The sequence below is a fragment of the Rousettus aegyptiacus genome, unplaced genomic scaffold, assembly GCF_014176215.1.
Source record: "Rousettus aegyptiacus isolate mRouAeg1 unplaced genomic scaffold, mRouAeg1.p scaffold_m13_p_5, whole genome shotgun sequence".
Classification (NCBI taxonomy): domain Eukaryota; kingdom Metazoa; phylum Chordata; class Mammalia; order Chiroptera; family Pteropodidae; genus Rousettus; species Rousettus aegyptiacus.
In genome coordinates this window covers 4,905,661-4,915,211 of record NW_023416308.1, presented here as the reverse complement: position 1 = coordinate 4,915,211, position 9,551 = coordinate 4,905,661, and the positions used below count along the sequence as shown (strand labels likewise).

General features: G+C 39.7%; 1 protein-coding gene across 2 annotated transcripts; it reads left to right on the top strand.

Moving 5' to 3' along the window:
* Window positions 1-220: 220 nt before the first annotated feature.
* ARPC3 (actin related protein 2/3 complex subunit 3) lies at window positions 221-8,486 on the top strand. 2 transcript variants are annotated; one of them, XM_016149679.2, is made up of 7 exons: window positions 221-349; window positions 2,404-2,503; window positions 4,738-4,814; window positions 6,260-6,328; window positions 7,150-7,276; window positions 7,613-7,707; window positions 8,185-8,486. In XM_016149679.2, the coding sequence occupies exons 1-7, from the start codon at window positions 344-346 to the stop codon at window positions 8,245-8,247; spliced, it is 537 nt and encodes a 178-aa protein (XP_016005165.1). In that variant the 5' UTR covers window positions 221-343; the 3' UTR covers window positions 8,248-8,486. The 2 variants fall into 2 exon arrangements, with proteins under 2 accessions (XP_016005165.1, XP_016005164.1); XM_016149678.2 differs by lacking the exon at window positions 221-349 and having other exon boundaries at window positions 2,377-2,503.
* Window positions 8,487-9,551: the final 1,065 nt, after the last annotated feature.

Sequence of the window (9,551 nt, the reverse complement as noted above, 5' to 3'; positions counted from 1 at the left end):
ACTGGTGTGACCTAGGGAATGCTTCACTGAAAAGGTAATCTCAGGGAAAATCAAACCGTGCTCATTGGATTTGTGGATATACAACCCCAGCACCGGTTGCTGGTCTCATGCCTCACGGATGCACGACACTCAGCCGCTGCCTAGTGCTCGCGCGCCCCCTGGCGCCCCTTCGGATCCGCGCGGCCGCAGCAGCCAACCGCAGGACAGCAGGGCCGGAAGCCCACCTTCCCCTCGCCCTCCCCTTCCGGTGTGCTTCCGCCTACCCCGCCCGGGCTGCCAGACCGGAAGCGCCGCGCTCTTACCCGATCTTCCTCGTCTGGATTGAAACTCCGGGGCCGCCAGGATGCCGGTAAGGGAACCGACTCTAGGGTGTGGGGAGACGGCGAGAATCGGGAGAGCAGCAAGAAATCGTGTGTGCGCTGAGAGAAGCGGGAGAAATTGGGCAGAGAGGAAGCGGGGGCCAGAGAAAGAAGGAAGAAGGGGGCCGGTTCCCGTAAGATTGGGGTGGCCTGGGCAGGTCGGCTAAGGGGGTGGGGGCGGCAGAATGTGCCAGACTGGGCGTGCAGAGGAGGCTGCCTGTGCCTTGCCGGCCCCCGTAATCTCCAGTCCCAACTCCGTCTTTTTCCTTTCTGCGCCTAACGTCCGACTCCGACCGAGTCCCCAAAGCCTCAATAGAGCCACGAAAACAAGGGCTGCGCTTTTTATTTTTATTTTTCAAGTCCAGGGGCCGGCTTCTCCTTTTTTCCTGAAGGCCCACTTCCTCCTCCGCCCCAGGGGGTGGGTCCCTAGCGCTGCTTGTCATCTGTCAGATCCCACTTCCTCTCCTGTTGCCCGGTGGTGGCCGCCACCAGAGCAGAATCAGGATCCGCGCACGGTTTCCAAATTTGTCTATTTCCTCGTGCATCAGAGTAGGAGAAGAATTGAAGGTGGTGTGGTTTGTCCTAATTTCAAACAGCCCGTCTCTGGGGTAGATTTATCACCATCATGATCTTCATTCTGCAGATTAGGGAAAAGGTTTTTAAAGAGTTTACATTCTAATGGGGAGACACAGTAAACGTGTAAATGTAAGTAACATAAAGAAGATCGTTTTCAATAGTGACAAATGCAATGAAGGAAATAGATGGGTAACAAGACATCTGTTGGAGGGGAGGGTGGAGGCTGCTTTAGATGCCCCGAACCTATGATAAAAAGGAGCAAGCCGTGGTTACAGATTCAAATTTTATGAATCCCATAGCTACCACGTGACTCCTGATGTGTGCCAGGCAGCTGAGGTACACTCTGTAAATTATCCTGTTTAATCCTCAAAGTGACCCTATGAAGTAGATAAGTTACTCTTTTCTCATTTTGCAGATGAGGAAACTGAGGCTTAGAGTTTAATAACTTGCCCAAGGTTGCACAGTAGTTGCAAAGGCCTTGGTAAAGCCAGATTTTAAGCTGCGACTCTAAAGCCCTGTGCTTTTTCCAGTTGTACTTAGAACACCCTGGACTTTCCCCGTGGTTACTTATTTAATATCTGTCTTCTCTGGTAGCCTGAAAGTTCTTCAAACACGGAGACCATACTGTTCTTGCATACCATTATATCAGCATGCCTTGTACTTAGAAGGTGCTTGGTAATCATTTGGTAAATGAATAAATATATGAACGGAGCCCATGTATTCTTACAGAATGCCAGACATTCTGTAAAAGGCAGAACTAGGAATCATGTACAAATTGCTCTCCTAAATGTGACTTTTTTCCCTTCATTTTTAATTCACAGCTGCCCCCTGAAGGCAGTATCTATCTGTTCATTTTACAAATTGAGAAACTGGCTAAGAAAAGAAAAGTGAATCTTGAATGAAGGCGTGAAATGGCAGGGCTGATAAGCCAGCTCTTGGGCTCTAGCTTAACCACAGCGGGGGGACTGGGGACCACTGGTTTAATGTTTACATGTTTCCGTAGTGTAAATACTCCCACCAGTTACTGGTGTGATGTTGCTGAACATGGAAGAGATGCATAGTAGCACCCCATTATACAGTATTTCCACTGTAAAGACACAAAAGACATAAATAACCTTAAGATCATGGACAGTAGTAAAATTTTTAAAAAATAGGAATTAACTCATTTTGAGTGTGTGTTATCTTTTTTTAGTATAACATTGCAGATTTATATAATTTTTAATAACGACTGTGTTCAACGATCATCTTGGCTCAAAATTTCTCAAAATTCCTAAAAATTTTAACAGTTGGTTTTCATGAGCCAGTACGAGCCAGCTCCAGCACATTACTTCCACCATCCCTTCTGCCACCACCTGTAGTTTGTCTTGAGTGGGTTACTCTTTTCTGCCTTTGGATAAATGTACTTGTCTGCCCCGCTGACGTTTGCCCTCTCTCTGCTTCTGTGTTCTTCCCCGGCATGCCACTGCAGGCTTACCACTCTTCTCTCATGGACCCCGACACCAAACTCATTGGAAACATGGCACTGTTACCTATCCGAAGTCAGTTCAAGGGACCCGCCCCCAGAGAGAGTAAGTAGAAACCCCTTTCCGATATTTTCAGATTCCTACTAAACATCTAGGAACCCTCTGACATTATCAAATGGGGGAAATTCTTAGCTCAGTCCTCTGTCTCAGATTGCTTTTGTATTTTCTGTTTCCTTGGTGAATATTGCTTTCTAGACCTTTCAAGATCCTGGCTGTATGTGGCATCTAATAAGAAACTGTATAATTCCTGCTAATTTCTCCAGGATATTTTGTTGAGGGGAAAGAGAAAATATGCTTAATTCTCAACACCGTTTCTGTCGTCGTCATCAGTTCTTACAGATTAATGCTGTTACTTCTATAGAATGCCATGTCCCCAGCCCTTCTCTGTCATCAAGCTGGAAAAACACAGAACATTTTAGCCTCTTCCCTATTTACATCTACGTCCTTTATCCCTTTTTCAGGATCTTCATTTTTAACAATACTTCAATCTTAAATTTTAAGGGTTCTGTATAACATTACTTATTTCTTTTTTTGCATTTCTGAATTTTATATCTTTGCTTTCTTCCTTGCTACGTATTTTTTTCTTTTTTTTACTGTTCAGAAAGTGCCATTATTTTCAGACACTGAGACTCTTCTGACACATTCTGAGATATTCTGCCATGTAAAATGTGGTTTTCCTACGCCGAGGGAATTCCATTCATGGTTTCCAAGACCATGGTTTTAATTACCAATTTTGTACCAAAGCCATCTCCATCCCACTGCTAGACTATTTTGGCTTGACCTCTTTTTAATTTTGTTTTCAACACCAGTTGAAAGCTCAGTAAACTTAATAATTCGGTGAGTCACCGTAGTCTTTACTTGATTCTAAAATGAAGAAAAAGGAACAGATGGAAAAAAAAAATCAAAAAGAAGAAAAATAAAATAATTACAGTGCAAAGGAAAAAGTAAGAATCAGTGTTGGCCCAGATTCCTTAAGAAGAATCCTTTTGGAGCGTTACGAAATACCATCTAGAGTATCAGAAGATGTGGTGACCAACGCTGGAGTAAATCTCATTACCCCTTGGCAAGCCTCTGAGGGAGAATGGGACCTCAGAAACCAGATCTTCATGGTTTCTGTGGACAAGGAATGAATGACCTGTTAACTCTTCTCCAGGGGACTGGATTAGAACTTAGTTAGAATTCTAGAGGAATGTAAGCCTATGTTTGAGCTAAATAACTGTTAGCATTCATCCAGGTATTTACACCCAACAAATATCTTTTGAACACATTATATGTGCCAAACACCCTTCTTGGTTCTGAATCCTGTAACCTCCCCACCACACATGCACACCTATGATGACATTTAAAAGAACTAGCTGGTTTTTGTAAACACTGTTGAATCCTTTGAGGAATTTTCTTTTTTGCACATAAGGAATTAGATTGCAAGGAACATAAGTCTAGAGTTCAAATTCCGTTGAAATTCTTTAGCAGGGGAATGAGTAGGGATAGAGACAATTGAATTACAGAGCATTAAAACTTCAGGATTCCTTTTCATTTCCACTGTGGGAGAGGGATAACAGTCATGGACAAAAAATATAAATAACTGTCTCTGTGTAGCTGAAACCAGCTGCCGGAAACCAAGAGCCTGGCATCGTGACCTTTTTAGAATAAAAAAGGAAAACGAAAAACTGCCAGAGAAATTGTGTAATGAGATCTGTCTTTGTCACAACAGTAGTCCTGGCTTTCCTCAGTTGCTAGCCACCTAGAACAGTTTGTACAAATAGATTCGAAATCATGGATTTTATAAACAGATGTGTATGTGAACCCCAGTGGGTTCCTAAATGACAGTTGACAGGTTTTTTTCCCCCCTGAAACTACAGAATGTAAATTAAAATAAAATCGTATTGAATATTTTTAAAATCATTTTGTTAAAGTTAGTTCATGCCTCAGTCTGTTTTTATAAATGCATTGAGAGGTGTCCGGAACGATGTTCATCAAGTATTAATAGTAGTTATCTCTCACAGTGACAATTAAAAAAATTTTTTGGAGGTATTGATTGATTAATTTCTCTAATGAGCATAGCATGTATACTTTTATAAAAACAATAAAGCTATAAGAATAAACCATGTATGTATTTTTCTAGAAATTTTTTCTAACAACTTTATATTTCAGTAACCTCATTTTATTCAACTGTAAAAGTCTGTTGAGCTTGGATTTTTTTTTTCTTTATAGCTTTTTTAGATGTTATGTTTTGCATTAAGCTAATGTTCTTGGCCTTCTTCTCCTTGTGTCCTGCTTAGCAAAAGATACAGATATTGTGGATGAAGCCATCTATTACTTCAAGGCCAATGTCTTCTTCAAAAACTATGAAATTAAGGTAAAAGTACAGAGCTTTTTATATTTAGTTTTCTGATGGGGATAACATCTAACTGGCAGTCAAATTGAGGAGTAAACGAAATGAGATTGTATGATTTTTAAAAATCTCGAAGAGTGCTAGATGTTAGACGCTACAACAATATTAGTTTCTCATTTTTCCTCCAAAGTCTATGCCAGGGGGTGGCAAACTACAGCCAGAGGGCCAAATCTGGCCCACCGCTTCTTTTTGTAAATAAAATTTTATTAGAACACAACCACACACATTTGTTTATATATGGTCCCTGACTGCTTTCACACCATAACAGCTGAGTTAGGCAGGTGGTGATGAAGACTGTACAGCCTGCAAAGCCTGAACTCTTTGCTCTCTGGGTTTTTTTTTTCTTTATTCAGCATTAATTAAGCACCTACTGTGTGCCTGTTGAAAACTAAAAATCCTGTGTGCTATGTTATTTTTTATATACATTTTTGTCCTTGACCCAAGATGGAGAAATACAGACACTTCAGTGACCCTGACCCTTTCCTCAACCACCCTTTCTTCCCTTCTGCTCTTAGTTCTTCTGAGGAATGAAGTCAAGGGGAAAGTAGAAGTGGGGTGACAGAGAAAGAGAGGGAGCAATGGGAATAGTTTTCTACGCTCCTGTTGTGAGCAAGTTACAAGAAATGTCAACACATTTTCTAGATAATGTTCTGGAATATGGAACCTCCACTCCTTGCCAAACTTTGACCTTTTGGAATCAACAGGGTGCGAAATCTTCATTTGTAGACTCTTGGTCTACAAATTGGAGTCTAAACATTCTGTGATATTAGCAGTATGTTTTCTGTAAGTGTTGTGTTTGTAATAGATGTTAGTAAATATAATTCTGTCACATTCTCTCTTGAATATCATATGATCTTAGAAACAGGAAAATGTGTATTTTGTTTTTTAAACTATAAGCCTGTGTAAAATTTGACATGAAGTACATCCTACATTTGATCAACACCCATTCGCCTTCTCCACATTTTCCTTTCGGTTAGGTCAAGAGTTGGGCTTATGGAGTTCTTCCAGAACAAGTCACATGTGAAATGATTGCTTCCTCTTTTAGAGTCATGAATGTTTCTGTTCTCGGCACAGATCCTGAAATGAAAGGGTTTTTAAAATTAGCCAGCCATATGGCATGCTTCAGGTTTTCCTGGCAGCTCTGTGAACTCTCCTTCCTACATGGGGTGCAGGGGCTGTTGGCACAGCTCCTGGGGAACCCAGGGGCAAGGGGCAGCCACACAGCTCAGGGCGGACATGGAGGGGGCTTGCGAAGACTGCATTTGGAGAATGGGAATTTTTGATGTTATAGTAACTGTACTTTCACAGTTTTCAGTTGGTAATCAGAAGACAAAGATCAAATTCATTTATTTCACATAATTGTCATGTTTGATGAGGACTGTTTTTTAAGTTTTGTTTTACTCCTGTAGAATGAAGCTGATCGGACCTTGATATATATAACTCTCTACATTTCTGAGTGTCTAAAGAAACTCCAAAAGGTAATTGAACTTGGATGATCATCTGTCAGGAAAACAAATTACAAATAGATATTGGGACTTGATGAGACTTTAAGGAAAAGTAGAAAATATTTTCTCTGACTTAGAGCATGGACTTAAGAGGAAAACCTTGACTGTAAATCTCTAAACTTATAGAGTAGTTGACTAATCAAAAGATAAAGCTTTGCATGCATTTTCCCAAGATGGAAATCTTGAGCGAAAAATTCCTTTTAAGCCCTTGGTTCAGAGGTTCTTGGAGTCCAAGGATAGAATTCAGTGGTCCGTGAACTTGAGTGGGAAGAAGATTACATCTTTCTTTTCACTGACTTTTAACTGAAATTTAGCAGTTACTTCCATTAGTGACGTAGACAACAACCCACAGTTGTATTAGCTATACCTGTGACTTTTTCTCCAATAGAAATCACAGCATTTTCATATCACAGTTAGAGTCGAAGATTTTTTGCAATTTCGTTTATACTCATTACTACTTCAGAATTTAGTTATTAGGGCCACTGCAGGATCTTGCTATTTAGTGCATGAATAAAGCATATGTATGACTATATCATAAATTTGTTTTTTTAATATTATAATTATTGTACTTCACTATAATTAGTTTCTTTTGTAATTCTGTGTATTTTATGTTATTCATTTAAAACATTTTCTGAGAAGGGGTCCACTGATTTTACTAGATTGCGAAAAGTCACGAAAAACACTAACCCCCAGCCATAGCTACTTAGACTGAAAAATTGCACATTGGATATTATTATCCTTTTCCCCATCAAATACATACATGTATATATTTTTTTTATTTTTTATTTTTTTAGTGTAATTCCAAAAGCCAAGGCGAGAAAGAAATGTATACATTGGGAATCACTAATTTTCCCATTCCTGGAGAGCCTGGTTTTCCACTTAACGCCATTTATGCCAAACCTGCAAACAAACAGGAAGATGGTAAGAATCTCTACCTCCCTGTATAGCATAAGATTTTCTCTATTTGACTCCCCCCCCCCCCACCTTTTCTTGCCTTAATCGGTATTCGTTTGAGAATCATTAGCAGGTACGTTATCTTACTAGTTGTCACTCTTGGCAGCAAGTTTGACATGTAGAGAATCTTCTTGGACAAAAATGAATATAGTTATAAAACCGTTTGGACTGTCATTTCTATTTCTTATCCCGTTTAAATGTATCAAATATCTTGCCAAGGTCAGTGTCCACATCAGCAATCAGCATATTTGCAATGCGTTCTGAAATATACTTTTTTATTGTTCTATCTGCTCCTTGTTTTAGAAGTGATGAGGGCCTATTTACAGCAGCTAAGGCAAGAGACTGGACTGAGACTTTGTGAGAAAGTTTTTGACCCTCAGAATGATAAACCCAGCAAGGTAAGACCCTCTTCTTTGCCTGTTTAATTGATAAATTTTATCCTATAGCCTCCGTGAAACACACTGACATCTTTCATTACGAGAATACTTTTAGTTTCCGCATTGCATTATTGCTAAACTTTGAGTATGTGCCTCTACATAGTAGGAGCTCACTGAATCACAGTGAATAATAATTGCATGTAATAAAAACTTTTGGTTGATTGGTCTTATGTGAGGGCATTGTAAGCCCCAAAGAACAGGTTTTTTTGCATGAGATATCTTGTATGTATTACATCTATTTTGTCGTAATTTTGAGTGACCTGTAAGTCACTCCAAAAAAATTTATTTTTATGTGTGCTTTCAAGGAGTTTATAACGTTAAGGGCTGCCGGACTAATATTAAGTTTTTTTATTAAGTAAATATGTGTTGTGGCCTTACTCTAAAGCTGCATTGTGATCTGACTGCCACTGTTCCTTCCGTTTTGTCCCCTCTTGGTAGTGGTGGACTTGCTTTGTGAAGAGACAGTTCATGAACAAGAGTCTTTCAGGACCTGGACAGTAAAGGGAGCCTGGGCAGACACTGTTTCTACAGCCGTGGCAACGTTTTAAAGCAAGATGTACACAGTTCTTTGCATTTATTTCATAAAGTTTTATACAGAAGAGAGCATGTCTTTACTTGAAAAGCTGTTTATCAGGAATTTGGATTGGGGGCAGGATGAGTTCTCGAAGGGTGATTTGAAATTTTGTGCAGTATTAAGCTGATGCTTAATAAGTAATAATAAAGAAATTTCTAAGATTTCATGTCAGGAAAACTTTATTGATATCTTTGACATTCACTTAAAATTTTTTGGGGAGATGATACTCACCTTTCTAAAGTGCACAATTCAGTAGCTTTTGGTGTCTACACAAAGTCTGTATTCATCACCACTAACTCCTGAACATGTTCACCACCCCCCAAAAATGCGCCTGCATCTGGCATCTACTCTCCATTCCTCTCCAGCCCCCTCCTCACCCCTGGCGAACACTCATCTGCTTTCTGTCTCTATGGATTTGCCTGCTCTGGGCATTTCACATAAATGGGATCATATACCATGTGGCCTTTTGTGTCTATTTCACTTAGCATGATGTTTTCAAATTTCATCCTTTATTCCTTTCCTTTTTTTTATTGTGGTAAAAAACACATAACATTTAGCACTTTAACTATTTTTAAGTGTACAATTCACTGGCATTAATTATATGCTCACAATGTTGTGTAACCATCACCAGTTTATTTCCAAAATTTTTTCATTGTCCCAAATGGAAACTGACTACCAGACCCCTGGTAATTGTAACTCCCCAACTCCTAGTAACCTCTGATCTACTTTCAGCCTCTGAATTTGTCTGTTCCTAGCACCTCATGTAAGTGGAGTTAAAAACCTTTGTTCTCGTGTGTCTGGGTTCTTTCATCAAGCATAGTGCCTTCAAAGTTCATCCATGTTGTAGCAGGTATCAATACTTCATTCCTTTTTATGACTGAATAATATTCTATTGTATGGATGTACCTCATTTTGTTTATCCATCAGTTTATGGACATTTGGTTCTATTTTTTGGCTGTTAGGAAAATGTTGATGAGAACATGAGTGTACAAATTTTTGTGTGGACACGTTTCCATTTCTCTTGGTTATCTACCTACAGGTGAAATTGCTGTCATATAGTAACTATGTTTAACTCACTAAGGAACTGCCAGACTGTTTTTTCCGCAGTGGCTGCGAGGGTTCTAATTTTTCCACATCCCCACCAACATGTACTTGTTTATAGCCAGCTTAGTGGGTTTGAAGCAGTCTCTCATTTTGGTTTTTATTTGTACTTCGCTCATGACTAATGATG